The sequence below is a fragment of the Podarcis pityusensis genome (assembly GCF_964106645.2).
Source record: "Podarcis pityusensis genome assembly, chromosome: 3".
Taxonomy (NCBI): Eukaryota; Metazoa; Chordata; class Lepidosauria; order Squamata; family Lacertidae; genus Podarcis; species Podarcis pityusensis.
Window position 1 is genome coordinate 123,610,063 of NC_138026.1, and position 17,171 is coordinate 123,627,233.

The 17,171-nt window shown below is 55.9% G+C and overlaps 2 protein-coding genes across 2 annotated transcripts; both read right to left on the reverse strand.

The window, feature by feature from the left end:
• Nucleotides 1–173: 173 nt before the first annotated feature.
• On the reverse strand, nucleotides 174–6,001 carry LOC308472999 (beta-galactoside alpha-2,6-sialyltransferase 1-like). The gene is made up of 6 exons (XM_080998255.1): nucleotides 5,506–6,001; nucleotides 3,652–4,376; nucleotides 2,642–2,739; nucleotides 1,498–1,599; nucleotides 1,038–1,212; nucleotides 174–722 (listed from the first exon to the last, which is right to left on the reverse strand). The coding sequence occupies exons 1-6, from the start codon at nucleotides 5,565–5,567 to the stop codon at nucleotides 442–444; spliced, it is 1,443 nt and encodes a 480-aa protein (XP_080854381.1). The 5' UTR covers nucleotides 5,568–6,001; the 3' UTR covers nucleotides 174–441.
• A 2,412-nt stretch (nucleotides 6,002–8,413) lies between these two features.
• GPN1 (GPN-loop GTPase 1) lies at nucleotides 8,414–17,131 on the reverse strand. The gene is made up of 14 exons (XM_080998512.1): nucleotides 17,001–17,131; nucleotides 16,811–16,904; nucleotides 16,680–16,719; nucleotides 16,068–16,134; nucleotides 15,570–15,607; nucleotides 14,946–15,024; nucleotides 14,752–14,846; nucleotides 14,325–14,370; nucleotides 12,897–13,043; nucleotides 12,333–12,415; nucleotides 10,888–10,927; nucleotides 9,822–9,915; nucleotides 9,188–9,307; nucleotides 8,414–8,893 (listed from the first exon to the last, which is right to left on the reverse strand). The coding sequence occupies exons 1-14, from the start codon at nucleotides 17,094–17,096 to the stop codon at nucleotides 8,808–8,810; spliced, it is 1,125 nt and encodes a 374-aa protein (XP_080854638.1). The 5' UTR covers nucleotides 17,097–17,131; the 3' UTR covers nucleotides 8,414–8,807.
• Nucleotides 17,132–17,171: the final 40 nt, after the last annotated feature.

Here is a 17,171-nt window from a genome sequence, read left to right on the forward strand (position 1 = left end):
CTATATCATTTTCTGGAGACAAGATGGAGTGCTCTACAGCAGAATGGCCAACTTGCAGCACCTGACTCTTCAACTTTGGGATTGTCGAAAGAAAGACCACCCAGAATTAATCAGTTTGAGTCATGGGACTCAAAGGGGGTTGACTGGACCCCATTTTTTAAAGCAATGTGAACCAAAGTCGCTTCTGGGGCTCCTCTGGGATTCAGCTTCAGTTTCATATTTTTCAAGGAAGATCCACCTCCGTCTACGCCCTGCAAGGGGGACCTTTGTGCCCTCCACCCACTGTGGGGGCCCATGAGATGCCTGTGGGGAGCACCCCCACCTGGGCCATGGCTTGGTCTGGCTGCGCCCTTCAGACCCCAGTTCCTGTCTCCTCCTCTCCCCCCCCATCTCCCCCCCAGGGGCTGCAGGCCGCTAAGCAGCAGGGGTGTCCCGTTCCCCTCATGGCATGCCTCCCTGGCCAGGCTGCTGCTCCTCTAGGGTGCAATTCAGGGCCCGGAAGCCAGGCAGTGTCACCCGCCCCAGCCGGGCCAAGTCAGCCGGCGAGCCTTGGTTCATGCGGCGAACCAGGTCCTTCTCGAAGAGCAGCGGGTGGTAGGCACCCAGCGTGCAGGCCTCATCCACAAAGTCCTGGTAGTAGTGGCACCGTGAAGACTGGCGCTGCGAGGGCAGGAACTCGTAGACATGGACCAGGTCACAGAGCGACAGCATCAGCACCGTCCCTGGAAGAGGGAGAGATGGAGGTGGGGCCGCTGCAAAGAAGGACCTGCAGGGCGGCAGAGGAGGGGGCCAGGAGGAAACTTATTTCACCAGGGCTGGAAAGTTGGTGCTTGATGAGTCCCCCTGAAAATGTGGAAAGTGCCTTGCACCTCATGCCCTGGAGTAACATCAGCCGCCCCCGCCCCCAACCAGTGAGAGGAAGGAAAGCAGGGCTCAGAGGAGCTCTGAGTAAAAAGGGAGGAAGATGAAGGGTGCCTCTTGGCCACTCAAAAGGGAGCACCCTTGGGAGACACGAGGGAGGGGAGTGCCTTCCTTACCAAGCAGCCCTGAGGAGGGTGGGTTCCGCTGTACTGCCTCAGGCGCCCCTTCCTGCACCAGCCCCCAGAGCTGCCACTGCACCCGCGGGTGCAGCAGGTGGAAGAGCTGCTGGGGCCTCTGGGAGCGCATTGCTCGGAAGGGTCTGAAGATGGGGTAGTCGGGGGCCTCGAACCACTGCCGGGAGAGGGAGAAAGGGGAGTGTGGAGCAGAGCTTCACTTCACCCCACCCCACCATCTTTGGTGCAAAGGTCTCTGGCTCTTGATTTCCTCCTAGCTATGGCATTCATCCTTCAAGCCAGAGGGAAATTGCAGGGAGTTCCCCTGCCCTGACAGCCGGCAGGAGGTGCCAGAGTAGCCCATCAAGTCCTGGGAGTGTAATTCACAGAGGATGCCCCTGCCCTCCCCTGGCACCCACGGATCTTGTCCTGCCCCAAGCACAAGGCAGAGAGAGGGTCTCACCTCCTGCAGGTCCCCTGGGAAAGGGGCTGGGTCCCATGCAACCAAGGCTCCCTGCGCATAGAGTTGGTCATCCAGAAAATGCTGCTCAGGAGAAGCCATCAGCTGTGGGATAGAGGGGGGCGGATCGGGTCAGAACGGGCCTGACTCCAGGATCCCAGAAAGTTGTTCAGATGCAAGAAGAGGCGGAGAGGGGAGGGCAGGGAGAGGTCCCCAGGGTTGCTGGCCCTTACGTGCAGCTTTCTTGCCCAGAGCCCACAAATACCTGCCCAGGGATCACTGAAGCCTAGAGGGGAAGGGCAGGCTGGCAGGCAGAGGGCAGCCCCACCTTTCTCTGCACTTTCAGAGAGGCCATCCTTCCCTCTTCTATCCTCTTGTTGCTCCCCTGAGAGAAATTATGCCTTTTGCTCTGAGCTGCTTGGCACGTACTGCTGCTCATATTGCACCCGAGTGTGTGCTCACACGCACCCACCCTCCCACCCACCTTCCACCTGCAGAGGAGCAGCATGGGGGTGACTTCTGTGGGCAAGGCCCCTTGATGCCACGTCCAAAGCCCTGGCAGTGCACAGGTGCCCCTCAGCCAGAGCACAAACTCACACTGGAGCTGGCGAAGGCAGTAACTGCAGCGCCATCACTCTTGGGTAACATTGAGACAACAGCTCTTGATCCTACTGTGTTCACCAGTGCCACCAGCATCCTGTGCTGTCAACAACTGTTCCTTGCGAACAGTTCCCTGACCCAGGGCAGGTGTTCACTGCCGAGATGAGCGCATTATTCACCAATCTGCTGGTAAGCGGCTGAAGGTGTGCCTTTTTATGGAAGCTCTGATGATCACTGGCTGTGATTTCTGCATCTCACGGCCATTCAACTCTCACCTGAAGACACAGGCCTGAGTTCACAAAAGTTCATCTCATAATTAATAACATTTGCTAGTTTTGAAGGTGCCTCAAGCCTCTTGATGCCAGTGAGCTTCAGCACACCCTAGAGCTGGAGGGCAGGGATTGTGGCTACAGAGCAGTCCAAAGCTCATAACCCCACACACTGCAGCCCCACTAGGCTGCCCCCAATTGGCTTTTCCCTTTATCTGGCCCAAACCCATATCCACACCCTGCTGTCCTCTCCCAGTCCCCCCCTTTTCATTGCCCACCTGGGAATTCACAAGGCGGATGGTAGTTTTGGTGCCCACGTCCTGCTCATAGCCAGTAGTTGGGGCTCCGTTGAAACGAAGAACAGCATCATGGGAGTCTAAGAGGAGGAGGAAGAGGAGGAGGAAAATGAGGGCCAGGGGGAGGGAGAGCAGGCAGACCCCTACCCAACCAGGGCCCTTCTTAGACCTGCAGCTCCCTTCCTGGGGAGAGGGGAGCTAGCCATGCTGGGGGGGGGGGCTGCTCAAGACGTGTCCCAGGGCAGCTGCATCATCAGGGGAACAAGATGGCCCATTTCAAGCAGACTCCCATGAAGACCAGATAATTACCCATTATTTCAGTATTATTATTATTTTATCATTATGTAACTGTAAAGTATTGTTAGGAGTTTCCTCCTGAGACTTTGCCAACAGAAATGCTCTGCTAACATTTCTAGGATGTGAAATGAGCTCCTTCTGTGAGAACTCAGATGGAATTTTACACAAAAGGCACAACCAGGACTCCCCTGCAAGGCCCAAGGGGAGCTGAGAACCTCCTGCTGCCACTGCCACTCTGCTGCTAAACTACTTGAAATGGAGAGGAGAGAGCCAGGTATACGAGGTGGGATATGAAGGGAACAACTCCTATCAATGGCTAGTAGCCACAAGGGCTCTGCTTTGCCTCCACAGTTGGAGGCAGCCATGCTCTGAACCCAGCAGGACTCAGGAGGAGAGACTCAGGGATCCTGTTCTCAGACCCTGTTTGTGAGCTTCCCATAACAGGCACCTGGTTGGCCACTGTGAACAGGATGCAGGCCTAGATGGGCCACTGACCTGATCCTGCACACTCTTCTTTTGCTCTGAAACCCAACTATAGCTGGGTGACTCCCATAAACAGGAGAGGCAGGTTGCTTCATGCTCCCGAGTGCCAGGACGCATGGCGCCCTCTCCTGAAGGGCAAGGCATCCCCTCACCCCCTGGAGGCTGTGCCAGAGCCACCCGCCGGGATGCTCCCCCCCCCAACCAGCACTCACCAATCTCCTTGCCCAGTCCGGAGCCCAACATGGAGCCAGCAGAGCTGACGACGGCACACTTCCCCAGGGGGCCCAGCTCCTGCCTCAGGCTCCTGTGGGGCAGCAGCCCCCTCCACTCTGGGTCTGCAAAGGGCCCCTCGTCCCCCAGGAGCGTGGTCACTGCCACGCGGCTCTGGAGCTGGCACAAGAGCTCTGTCCCAGCGGCATGGGGGTTCCCTCGGCGCTGCGCGGCCCCCGGGGGCACCCGGTACTTATTCATGGCTTGGTAGTTCTGGAAGACTTGCTGAAGGCGGGGGCCCAGCAGCCCTGAAGAGAGCTTCTTCTGCCAGGCAGCCCAGGGCAGGGGCTGCAGCTGGACAGTCATCCTGGAGCCCTGCCAGGACCTCCCCAGCCCCTCTGCAAGGCGATGCCAGAATCTCCACAGGCCAGAGAGGAAGAAGTGCCACAACGGAGCCTGCTGGGCAGAGGCAAGGTTGGCAGGCCCAGCACCCAGGGGCCGCTGAAGAGTCCGGTTGCTTCTGGAGTGCAGCTGGAGGCTCCGGGAGACACCAGCATCTGCAGAGGTCGGGGGTCCTCCTGCCCCATGGTGAGCCAAGCGCAGCACGAGCCCAGACTGCAGGCAGAGCAAGGAGAGTGTGGCCAGGCACAGCAGAGCAAAGCTCAGCCAGGCACAGCCCCATCCCCATCGCCAGGGGGGGCGCAGGCAGCACCAGGGGTCCATGGGTCTGTGGAGAGATGGGCACAGCAAGGTGAGACACCTGGGGGTGCCATGGCTCAGTCCTTTGGCCACAGGGTCAGCTACGTGGCTGGAGTAGCCAAGTGCTTGTCAGGGCCAAAGGGCAGTCTGGTTGGAGCAGCTCAAGGCAGACTGGCACCCCCTCTCTCCCCCCACCCCAGCAAACAGTTTCCTGCCTCTAGAATGAAGGTCCCATGTAACTGCCCTCTTCATCCTCCAGGCATGTCAAACTGTTTTAAAAGTTACCAGAATTGCCATTACCACCATTCTCTTGCGGCAATGAGTTCCACAAGTACACACTGTGCAAAGGAACATTTGATTTTATTTGGCCTGATTTATTTGGCTAATACATTTCCCTAAGTGACCAAGAGATCCTCTCTTTCTCTCCCTCTCCACACCCTCCATCATTTCACGAACTTCTCCCTGCAATTTAAATCCAATTTCCCCCCCAACCCAAAGAGCCCTAAACGTTGTAAGCTGTCCTCGCAGGGGAGGTCCTGGATCGTTTTCCAGCTCCTTTCTGAGGGGCATCGACCAGACCTTCCCCGCTTGCTTCTGCTCCAGAGACTTGGGGAGGGGGGGTGCCCTCATCTCTGAAGAAGCCCTTTTCCGGGGGCGAGGTCTGACCTTTCTATTTCCCATCTATAAAATGGACAAAGCCTCGAGCCCGCTAAGGCCTCGGCCGTCTGGCCAGACTCGGCGCGGCTTCTGCAAAGGGAGATTCTGCAGCAGCCGCTTCGGGGGGGGGGGGGCAAGAAAGTGGGGCAGCCCCACGCCCGCGGCCCCGCTGCCAGCTTGGAGTCCACTGCCCAAGGCTCTGGAGGCAAGCGAACAGGCGGGAGCCCGAGGGCCAGAGCGGAGCCGGAGGAAAAAGCCCCCGAAGGCGCCCGACCCGGGCAGGGTCGCCCTGTCCTCTGCGCGCCGCTGCGCACCTGGCGCCGCCCGTCTCCAGCTTAGGGACCTCCCGGCTAGAGACGCGCGGCAGGAACAACAACCAGGCTGCGCCGCCCGCGAGGCTGGGCGGTGGGCGGCTCCCTCCCCCCTCGCAACCCCCCCCCACCCGGGGCGCGGGCCAGAGGGCTGGGCTTCCCCAAGTGGAGGGGGACCCCGCCGCTCACCTTCTCCGCCGCCGCATCGCCGGCTCCGGGCACCAGCTGCAGCGGTGGGCGGGGCAATGCATCCCCAGCGGAGGCCACGCGCTGGGCCCCCCCGAGGCCGCCCCGCCGCTGCCTCCTTTCCAAGCCGGGCTGCTGCGCTGGGCAGGGGCGGCGGTCTTTGCCCCCAGTGTCAGGTTTGCAAAGGGGAAAGAGCATCTCTGAGAAGCCCCATTCCCGGCATCTTCGCCCTCCTGCCTCAGCGCCGCCTGGCTTGCTCGTGTCCACGGAAGGGAAGATGGCAGGATCCCCGGGGACGGGCTCTACGGGGAGCTGCTTTCCAGCACCAGGCCTGGCGGCCGACCAACTCTGCATTGCAAAGATGTCTGCGAGCGTGTCGTGAGGGCTGCCCACACCAACCCCGCCATGTGGGAATCCCTTGCAGACAGGTCGTGCATCCGTAGCAGCGACCAGAGGAGGAATGACCGCTGGGAGGAGCGCAGAGAGAAGAACCGCCGGCCGGGCTACGGCGGGGCGCCGGTTTTGCAACGCCTGGCCGGCTCCCTCCTGCGCGGGGGGGGGGGGGGGGAGCACAGTGCGCCCTTCGATCCGTGCATTTCCAGGGTGCCCTTATGTACGGGCACCCTATTCTTATCACAGCGTCCATTGCCCACTGTGTCATTACAGCTTACGCGTTGTCTGGATCAGGCCCAACTATTCCAGTCTCCTCACTAGGCGCTCCAGAAAGGGAAGAAGCCCCCCAAGCAGGACCTGAGAGCAGCAGCATGTCGTCCTCAGAAGCATTTTTGCCTCGGACCCCGAGGGCAGAGCATAGCGATCCAGTTGGCAGCCATTGAACCGGGTCCGCAATGAAATTTGTGGCCTCTTTTAAAGCCATCCAAGTTGGACGAACCTCCCAACCTGTCCTGAATCTCCCATTCGGCTTCACTGGATGTCCACGGGTTCCAGCATTGCAGGGGGTGGGCTAGATGATCCCTGGGATCCCTTCCAACCCTGCAGGGGTCCTTTACCTTTTTTTTGTTCCATGGCAAAATTTGCACCATCCACCCAAGTGCCTGCTTGTGATTGCAATCTGGCTTGCAGAAGAATGAATTTTGACTGGGAAAACTACTGCCCATCTTGACAAGGGAAGTGTCTTGTGAAAGGGAGCAGAGAGGCCAACACTCCTCTGTTCAGGGACAGCGCTCCCTTTGAAGGCAAGGAAACAGGAACTAGTAAAAGCCACTTTGGCACCAACACTTGGAAGCTGATTTGCATGTGGTTGCCCACAAGTGGGGAAAGACAAAGGCGCTTCCCTGCCAGTAGAAAAAGAGGCAACAGCCAGTCCACCAGGGAAGAGGTGGCAGAGGGAGGGACTGCCTCTCTTTAAACTCCCCCAGACCCAGGAACAAAGAACTGAGAAGCACCTCCTAGGAGAGAGGAGGGGAGGTGGACTCTGGCAGGAATCCTGTGTGATGGGGAGAGACCCTCAAGAGGCACTCACTCCCCTGGGAAAGCAGACGCAGTCTTCAGCAGACCAATGCCTGGTTGCAAGTCACTTGGGGAGCGGAGGGCCAAGAGCTGCTTTGTGCTCTGCTCTGGTCAGCAGTGGCCAGGCCAGCAATTTCAGCAGGGGAGAAGGCATTCACCTCGCTTAGAAGCCCAGGCAGCAAACAGGGTGTCTGGCTCTGCCCTTCCAAAAGCCACAGGGCAAAGTGGTTTCTGAACAAAGTGTGTGAGCTTTTCTGCCGGAAAGGTCCTGCTCAGTTTAAGCTTCAAAGAAGATTTGTAAAGTGGTTTAATATGCAGAGTGCTTTTAGCTTAGGTTTTACAACCTGGAATGCACGTTAGGACTGAGTAGAAAGTCACACACTTGCAGCCTCCCTTGAATCTGCCCGTCTGATCCTAGTCACTGTTCCCCTCGTCTAATCTACAGCCCTCTGTTAGGTTTCCATAGCAGTCTGATGCAGCCCCATGAAGCAAGTCTTTTTAATCTAACTGGCTGCAGCACAAGCCCCCCAGGAGTACAAAAATAAAGCAAGCTTGGGTACCAGTGCAAGGGGAGCTCCAACAGCAGCCGTGCAAGCAGACAGGACAGGCAAACCTCTCTGTCTTGCTCTTATGGTAAATGCATTAACAATGGCTAGCCAAGAGATTAGTGCCGGGACCATCCAACCACCTGCAAAGTCGACTGTCTGCCTCTTGGACGGAAGTGGTGGGTCTGTGCTGAGTACAGCATCCTCCTGGCTCTCTGGGAACAAGGTTCTTCCCTTGAGGCCAAGGGAGATGACTGGAAGATGCTCAGAGGCATTTCAGGCAAGGAGGCCTTAAGGAGCAGGATTGTTCCAAGCAGTTTTTATTTCCCACCCCTTTCCTAAAGATCCCTGGGAGGGGGGACCTGCCTTCTCACAGCTGCCACATAAGAGGGAAATCTGTTACCTCTTCCCCAGTCAGTCATCACCAGCTCAGACTCCACCAGCACAGATGTAATGGTAGGAAATTTTGCCCCCCCCATCACTGTACGCTAAACCATGGGCACTACTTTCTTGCCCATCCTCGCTTCGGAGGGTCCTTGGGAGCCCTTGCTTTCCCTCTTCTTGGGCTTCTGCCAGCCAGAAGAACTTGCTGCTTCACCCCCAACTCCTGCTCCCTTCTTGGAACAGGTGAAAGGAGGACCAGCCCCAACCCAGGCAGATCCTCAGGGAGCCCCCTCCCCTTTCTGCCTTTTCTCCTTTGAGGGAGCCCAGCCACATCTTCTCCAACCCTCTCAAGATGATCAGGGAAATTGGTCCACAACCCAAGGTTCCCATGCCATTCTGAGAGGCCCCACCTGCCTCCCCATTGGCATAGGTGGCCAGGGAAGGGGGGCCCACCCAGCACACATACGCCCCCCAGCACACATACGCCCTGCAGGAAGAGGCAGAAGCAGCAATTCATAACAAAATATACATTATCTCATGATAACTTACAAACTGAACACATATAATATTACAGTGAAATTCGCTGGGTGACAATGGGAAGATGGGTCGCTTCAATGCATGCTCTTCCACAATGGGTTGACCCTGCCTCCCCTGGCCAAGGCGGTCTCTGCTGGAGCCTCACCCCCAAACAAAATGGGATCCCAGCCGCTGCCATCAATTCCAAGGACTCGGTGTTAACGGGCAGAAGTCCGCAGCCAGCCCCAGCTCAGCTCCACCAGCTCAGAAGGCAGCACAGTAAGGGTGGCCTGAGAAGCCTCCTGTGTGGGCACCAAGGAGCCAGTCTCTCTCACAGGGGCCCAACTTCCTCCAGCTCCAGGCCCCTCTTGGGTTCTCCTCTCGCCTCCCCTAGTGGCCGCTTCTGGCCGCGTAGCGCTGCTTCGCCTCCTGCAAGAAGTTCTGGAAGGCGGGTTCTTCGCAGCGCTCCTCCGTCACTAGGGCAGGGGACAAAAAAGCCCCTGGGTGAAGTGGGTCCCAGAACACCACCAAAGGGGAAGACCATCCCGTAGGGAACATCCCCGGCCAACCACAATGGACTTAAAGCAAGCTTGCTACACAAAGTCCCTCTGAGATCAAGGCCCGGGCTCATGCTGCACCAACAAACCAGCCACCCTGAAACGGGATGCAGGCATTTTGGAGGATGCCCCCCCTCCCCTCCCCGGTCTCTTGATTTGCCTTTCCCTCCCCCCAAACCACTGACCTTTCCCAGTCTCCTTAACCCACCTTACCTTCGTGGTCAATGTCATCGGTGTCACTCTCTTGGCCTTCCTCCGGCTCCTCTTCCCCCTCCAAAGTTCCTCGGGTCAGAATCAGTGCCGAGGGACCCGCTGCGGATTCTGCTATGGAGCCTGGAGACAAAAGCCAAGTGGCTGCCAAGCCTGTCCTGGCCCCAGACTGTGCCCCCCTCCCGCCTGCCAGGGGCCCACCTTGTCGCTCCTGCCCCCACAAGGCAATGGGCAAAGCCCTGTGCCAGGAAGACTCCCATCCTGTGTGCTCAAGAGGGGCTGCGCAGCCATGGCAGGCAGGCGGAAGTCACAGGCATAAACAGGGAGAGGCTGGCTGGGAATCCAGGGAGGAGGAGACAGCAGCAGCCTAATCAAACAGGTGCAGCGTGGGGCTCCCCAGCTGATCAGCTGAGGAAAGCAGTCAGCCAGGGTACAGACCCTGCCCACACCCACTCTGCTTCCCCAGAGCAATGGCTCAAGGGATGGGGGAAAGGTTGGCACTGCCAGCAGCCTCCTCCCTGCTTGAAGGCAAGAGCCAGCGTGTCCACCAGTTGTAGCCCCCAAGCAGCCTCTCTAGCCTTCAGGGCCAGCCTCCCCGCAAGGCCTCCGCAGCCCCACCCCCTTGGCCTTGACTCACTTGAGGCTGCCGCACTGCTCTCCATCGCAAGGGGGCCCAGGTCCCTCTGCAGACGCTGCAGCTGCTCCTGCTGCCGCTGGCTTTCCACCTGCTCCTGCAAGCGAGGAAAGGGAAGCAAGCAATTCCTGCTGGTCCTCCAGCACATGCGGGTCCCTGCCTGCCTGCCTGCCTGCCTGCCTTCTGCAGCAGAGCTCCAGTTGGCACCTGTGGGGCTCCAGCCTGCCACCTCCCAGCATGCCCTGGTGGTGCCCACAGCGCATCTGCGCAGCTCCTAAAGCAACTGCTGCCGCCACCCACAGCAAAGCTGGTGAGAAGTCAGAGCCCTGCAAGGCCAACAGCAGCTCTGAGTTCTTCAGGTCGGAGGCTGTCTATAAACAGAGACAATAGCAGCCACAGGGATCATGAGCGTGTCCTTCAGAGCCGAGAGAGAGTGGAAGGAGAAACCACTCAGGACTCCAGGATCTAGAAAGATGTACACTTATGTGCACACATGTACAGAAGGCAGCACACTAAACCCTGAGTGCCAATGGCTGCTTTGAGTTCTTCTGGCAAGGGAGCAGAAGCCTCCTCTGGCCACGTGGGAAGGCAATTGGGAGCCCCCAACATGCTGGCAGGAGGTGCTCCCTGACCTCCTCTCCTCCCTCCATCTGGTAAGATGGAAGTGCCCATCTTGAGGCCAAAGGAGGACTTACACAAGCAGAAGGAGCTTCTCCACCCACATTGTCCAGCCTGGACACTGAGGTCCTTCTCAGTCGTGGTGCCCACCCTGTGGAATGCCCTCCCGTCAGATGTCAAGGAGATGAAGAACTACACAACTTTAGAAGACATCTAAAGGCAGCCCTGTATGGGGAAGTTTTTAACGTTTGAGGTTTTGTTTTGTTTTTAATATTTTGATGGGAACTGTCCAGAGAGGCTGGGGCAACCCAGTCAGATGGGCGGGGTACACATAATAAAATTATGATGATGATGTGTGGGGAGCCTTTCCCATGTGACTGACTGGGGGCAGGGGAAGCACCAGCAGAGGGCAGAGCAACAGCACACCAAGTGCATCTGGAGACAGACTCACCATTTTCTTCCTTAGGCGCTCATACTCTGGGCGGTATTCTCTGGAGGGAGAAGAGAAATGGGTTTCAGCTGTTTATTCTTGGGCACCACAGCCTCACTCCCAGGCAACCATTGTAGAGACTAGGAGGGCCGCCCTTGAGACTGACCCAGAAACTCCAGCGGGTGCAGAATGCCGCGGCGAGACTCCTTATGGGGTCTTCGCTGCGAGATCACATTCATCCGGTACTATACCAGCTGCACTGGCTCCCGGTGGAGTACAGGATCAGGTTTAAGGTGCTGGTTTTAACCTTTAAAGCCCTATACGGCCTAGGACCCTCGTACCTACGGGACCGCCTCTCCTGGTATGCCCCACAGAGAAACCTACGGTCTGCAAATAATAACATCCTCAAGGTCCCAGGCCTCAGAGAGGTTAGGCTGGCCTCAACTAGAGCCAGGGCCTTCTCGGCTGCGGCTCCAATCTGGTGGAATGCTCTGTCACAAGAGACTAGGGCCCTGCGGGACTTGACATCTTTCCGCAGGGCCTGCAAGACAGAGTTGTTCCGCCAGGCCTTTGATCAGGGCGCAGCCTGACTCCCTCCTCTGGCAACCTGCACAGAACTTTGCTTAATTGGTTGCCATCAATTTGATTTAATTAATTTTTATAATGAAATATTTTTAGATTGTGTGATTATTTGATTTTTTGATTATTTGATTGTTGTTAGCCGCCCTGAGCCCGGCTTCGGCTGGGGAGGGCGGGATATAAATAAAATTTATTATTATTATTATTATTACAGCAAGGACCACAGCCCAGACCTCCAGTCACTGACCCCAGGGCAGGGCTGGAACGGGCAGGGGAAGAGGCTTCCCCCGGGGCTTCATGTCTCCCCATAGAGCAGCAGAGGGGATCTTGCCCCCTCAAAGGCCCCCATTCTGGTCACCCTAGGCTGCATCTAGAGGGATCCCCAAATGGATTTGCAGGAAGCCTTGGAGTTAATGCAAGCTCATCTGGGCCATTGTTCTGGGATGCAGCACAGCAGGATGGCAGAAGCCTCACAAGTCAAAAGAGTTTTTGGGAGGTGGCCTGACAGAGAAGGGGAGAGAGAAAGGCTTTCATCCCTCTCTTGTAATGCTGCAACTTGGGGGCATCCAATGAAGCTGCAAGTCAGAAGACTCAGGAGACACAAAAGGAAGGACTTCCTGACACAGCATGCAGTTCAACTCTGGAACTCCCTCCTGCAGGAGGCAGTGATGGCCCCCAATTTGAATGGCTTTAGAAGAGAATGAGGACAATGCATCTTCTCCTTCCACAGGCAGAGGGAGGATGCCTCTAGACGCCAGTTGCTGAGAAAAGCAGGTGTGCCGAGGGCTCCTGTTGGCCTCCGGATCTGCTTCCAGGCATCTGGTTGGCCACTGTGAGACCTGGACACTGGACTAGGGGGGCCCCCTTACACAAGGGGACTCTCTCACCTCTCATACTCATCGACAGCTTTGGAGAGGAGTTCGAAAAATTCATCCAGCCCTGTCCCCTGGACAGCAGAAACACCAACCACCTGCAAGAGAAAGTCCTTTGTTTCAAACAGGGTTTGTGCGGAGCGTGGGAATTGAGTGAAGGAGAAGGGCTTGCAAACACCTTCCTCTGCTCCAGTGGAGCACCAGCACCAGAACATTGCCTAGCCCCCCTCCCCGAGGGACAGGAGCGATGGGCACAAGCTCCTTTTCCAGAAGAGGTGGCACAAGGCCATCTAGCGGGGGGGGGGGAGCACCTGAACTCTCAGGCCTCCCTGGACCAAGTCCTTCAAGCATCCACAATAGCCTGTCCAGATGCAACAGCACAGGGTATCTGGGATACTCAAGGTTTGGGGGGCGGGTTGCAGAGGAAGGTACCCCTCCCTCCTTGGAGCTGCTTCCCTGAAAGTTGGACAGAGTGAAGGTGGGAAACAAATGCCAACTCATGCAATGTCAGGAATGTGCCTGCAAAGAGGTCTCATTCAGCATCCACACCTGGATGGGGGTGGGGGGAACCGTGCCCACCTTGAGCGAGTGGTAGAACTCGTCCAGCACCAGGCTGAGGGAGCGAGTCAAGTTGCTGACATAGGTGGTCTCCTGGCTGAGGGCGTCCTGGAAGGCTTCAAAGTCTTGCATCCACTCCACAGCAAAGCTGTGGTCGATGATGTCCGTCTGCGTCAGGAAGGCAGAGAGTGAGTGAGGGTGGCAGGGGGCACAGGTGGGCAGCTGCTCCGCAATGCCACCTCTGGGGCAAGGACCACAGGCCCCACACCATGACGGCTGCTTCTCTTCAGCCATGGCAGGCCAGGCCAAGAGGCAGCGGCAGCTCCTCCTGCCTCCCCCCACCATGAGACAAGGACCAGCTAAACAAGTGAAGGCTGTGGTCACACCCAGAGTGCAAGCTCCACCCTGGAAAGACGCAATTGAACAGCAAAGTTTCATCAGCAAAAGGGACAGCAGCCCTTCAAGGCACCTGAAGAGCCTTCCATGCCTCCTTGCCCACCCCTGATCCTAGCAACCTTCCATTCTTTATGGGGGTCAGGCTGCCTTCCTTCCTCTCTGGAAGTGGCAGGCTCTGCTCCAAGAAAGCATCTTCCTGCTGGCTGAACATCCTTTTCATCACCCTCTTCTTTGCCGCCCTCACCAAAACACTGCCAAAACAGCTTCTGCTCTCAGATTCAAGTACTTCTGTGCAGCTGTTTGCATTATCTGCATTTCTGTTCGACTGATCACTTTAGGACAGGAGTGGCCACAACAGCACACAATGCCCATCTCCTACCATGAGTCCTTCATTTTGTCATGTAGGCCATGGCTGAAGAAGCCAAACCACTGCAAATAACATCTGCGTGATCAGCTTCCAACATCCCACTGTCTACCCATGCTCTGATCTTCTCTCTCTCGCACTGGAATTGTTTGTGACTCTCTTTTGTAAGGCTTCCTTCAGAAACTCCCACCCAACTCAGCTCTTTTCCCTGTCAGTGTATTGGGCCATGGAATTCTCCTGACTAGCATTTCTCTGAGCGTGTTAAAATCAACTTCCTTAAATGCAGTAAATCTCTTTAGCTACACCCCCTTAAGCTTTCCGTAGGTGCCTGAATTCCAGCACACCCTGCATGACCACTGTCTGCCGTCATTCCTGCCCCAAGTTCCCACTGCATTAAAACCACTGAACAATTTTTCCCTATAGGCTGGACTAATGCCAAGGTCAGTCAATCTCCTCATCTCTTCCTCCACCTTTTGAAAACACAAGTTGTCCACAAGGCAGGCCAGGATTTGGGTGGGGGAATCCATGCTCTGTGGAGTACGTCTCCCAAAAGATCCCAGGGTGTGCTGAAGTTCCCCAAAACTACCAGTTCCTGCTTCCCTGAAGCATATGTAACTTGTTTCAGGAAAGCATCATTCAGATGGTCTTCTTGGTTCAAGTCTTAGACTGGATCAGGGCATTCCACTCACCTTGTTCATGGCCACGATAAAAGGGAGCTTCGTCTTGTACAGGATACTGAGAAGAAAACAACAGCAGCATGATCAGGGATGCAGAGATTGCCACTTTCGATCTGGGGTTGCCACAAAGACATTTCGCTTAGAAACTCATGACTGAAAGAGCAGGCAGTTTGTGTGCTTTCCTAGAGAAGGCCTAAGAGCAGCAGAGGCAGCTTCTTGCTCAAGGTTCAAGGAAGAAGCCAAGAAGCCACCAGAAGAGGGGCTAACAATTCCACCTCCCGGGAATGAGGGAGTCGTCTCTGAGGTTTCTCAGCAGCTACTGAGAGAACAACCCTGTTCCCAAACAAAGAACAATAAGAGAGATGCTCTCCAATAATGGGTAAGCCATTATTAATTGCATAACAGATAAATAACACTACGGAGAGAATCCTCCTCTTACCTGCAGGCGTAAAGCATGTTAGACATGAACGTGACAGGGCTGGTGCTGCGTGACGTGTCCATCACATAAACCACCACGGATGGGAAGGAGGAAGCCTAAATGGGTACATCAAAGGGGGGGTGCATTAGCCCAACAGGGCAACCCGCCCCCAGGCACCTCCTGCAAAGTAGGCCAGCTGAGCAGAAGGTCCTCACCAGAGCTTCAGTGATGATGGTGCCAGAAGCAGACCAGGTGAACACCTCAATCTGCCCAGGAGTGTCAATCAGGACGTACCTGCAAGGGGAAGAATTTGTTCTCTCTCACACACAGGCCACATTCAAATCACTTTGTCCAAAACAAGCTCACCCACTAATCAGCTAACACCTGGAAGATGGGGTTTAATCGTGCACTGGTTGCACAATCCTGTTCTCATCAGGGAACAGCATCCCACAGCCCAGGCAGCAAAATTTAATCTTCACTCATCAGCTCCTGAGTGGAGATTAAAGATCAGAGTGAGATCAGCACAAAATTGGGGTCTTAATAGGAATGGGGGAGGAGAACACTCACAAAGTCTTCTGCAAGTCTCTTCTCTTTTAAACTCCCGATTTTTTTCTTTAATTATTTTAGAATTATTTTCACTTCTAAGATTAATTATGGTTTGCCTTGAATGTCTCACACTAAGTTAGAAAACTGGAATGACCATCTTGAATACATGCACAATAATGTGACACAGTTCACCCCTTTGTTCTGCTGAAGGTGAGGCTGCATACGCACCTCCCGTCAAGAGGAACTTCCATCACCCCCCTCCCCAGGTGACAGCAGGCTTCCCACTGACTCACTGAGATGCTGCCTGTCGTTTCTCAATGAACTTCATCACCTAGTCAGAAAGAGAAAGATGATTTATAGGTAGAAACAAGAGAATTAGAGTTTGCAGTTAAGTTCATGATACACAAGAAAACATGATATCATCAGCATCAGAAGTACAGAATTACCATTATGTGATTAAATTGTTAACTGGGATATAAACAACAACAACAACAAATTTATTTGTACCCCGCCTTCCCTGGCTGGAGCCGAGCAGCTAACATCATAAAACTAAGACAGTATCCAAAGGACATAAGAACAGGCAATCTATTAATTAAAATACACCTTAAAATTAGTTCAGATACAAATTTGCTCTGAGCCTTAGTATTGATAATAATATGCGGCCCTCTGATGTGGCCCAGAATGTCAAATGCTCATCATTGCTGGCAAATTCTCCAAGAGAGGATGTTTGGCACCTACAAACTCAAGCTAAATGCAGTACCATTCAGTGAAATTCACCAGAAATTACATACCTGGTCAAATCTTGTCGCAAAAAGGTTCAGAGAAGTCACAATACCGCCGTTGGGGCCAAGCCCATACCTGGTGCACATTCAGGAAAGGTTGGTAGAAATCTGAAAGTCACCTCTAACAGCGTATTCCCTTCCCCTTCCTCTACCCCAGATAGAGATTCAGGCCATTTAAAGCAAAGGTGTCACATAAAACCACATTTGTAGAGATTGCCAACGTCAGCAGCAACAGCTCAAGAGACACACTGGCAATTTCACCAGATGCACAAACACCATGCCCAGCCTTACTACATCCTTTCAACATTGGTTTTCTCCACCCATTGAGGTGCAAAGTCCAGCAATCACCCTCTAGCCCAGGGGTAGAACCTAAGGCCTGGGGGCCGGATGTGGCCCAATCGCCTTATCAATCCGGCCCACGGACAGTCCAGGAATCATCGTGTTTTTACATGAGTAGAATGCGTCCTTTTATTTAAAATGTCTCTCTGGGTTAGTTGTGGGGCATAGGAATTCATTCATTTCCCCCCTTCAAAATATAGTCCGCCCCCCCAAGGTCTGAGGGACAGTGGACCGGCCCCCTGTGTCTCCCAGTCCCCCCCTCCCCCGCTCGGGTAAGGATACTGCTTCATGACCTCCTTGTACTTCACGGTGTCTCGTATGTCTTTGGGAAAAAGGAGAGGGAGAGAAATGAAGCCCCCCGACCAGGCAGAGGCCAGTCCCGCCGCCGCCCGGCCCCCGGCCCCGCCACTCACCGATGTTGGCCGGGAAGGGCAGCTCGTGCACGGCGGGGTCCAGGTTGATGACGTAGGGCGGGCAGCCCCGGCTGTGCAGGTGCGCCGTCAGCCGCTGCGGGAGGAGAGAAGCGCCGTCAAGCCCGAGGGGAGCCCCGCCCGCCCTCCCGCCCTCCCTCCCGGCGGGCTCGCTCCCCGCAGCGCCGCTCACCTGCACCAGCGCCGTCTTGCCCGAGCCGGCCATGCCCAGCACCAGCACGCAGACCGGCGGGGGCCCCTCGGCCGAGCTCGCTGCCGCCGCCGCCATGTCGCCTCGCGGTCGCCAGCCCGCTTCCGCTTCCGGCCAGGGGCGGAGCAAGAGGCCCCGCCGGGGCGCCCATAG

Bases quoted from the DNA above. Each gene is read 5' to 3' on its own strand.
- LOC308472999 (XM_080998255.1), bottom strand. From the start codon at position 5,567: ATGCATTGCCCCGCCCACCGCTGCAGCTGGTGCCCGGAGCCGGCGATG. The intron at 4,377-5,505 runs GTGAGCGGCGGG...ATCTCTCCACAG, and splicing joins GCGATGCGGCGGCGGAGAAG to ACCCATGGACCCCTGGTGCT. The intron at 2,740-3,651 runs GTGAGTGCTGGT...TCCTCCTCTTAG, and splicing joins CGGACTGGGCAAGGAGATTG to ACTCCCATGATGCTGTTCTT.
- GPN1 (XM_080998512.1), bottom strand. From the start codon at position 17,096: ATGGCGGCGGCGGCAGCGAGCTCGGCCGAGGGGCCCCCGCCGGTCTGC. The intron at 16,720-16,810 runs GTGAGTGGCGGG...TTTTTCCCAAAG, and splicing joins GCCCTTCCCGGCCAACATCG to ACATACGAGACACCGTGAAG. The intron at 8,894-9,187 runs GTAAGGTGGGTT...CCCCTGCCCTAG, and splicing joins CGATGACATTGACCACGAAG to TGACGGAGGAGCGCTGCGAA.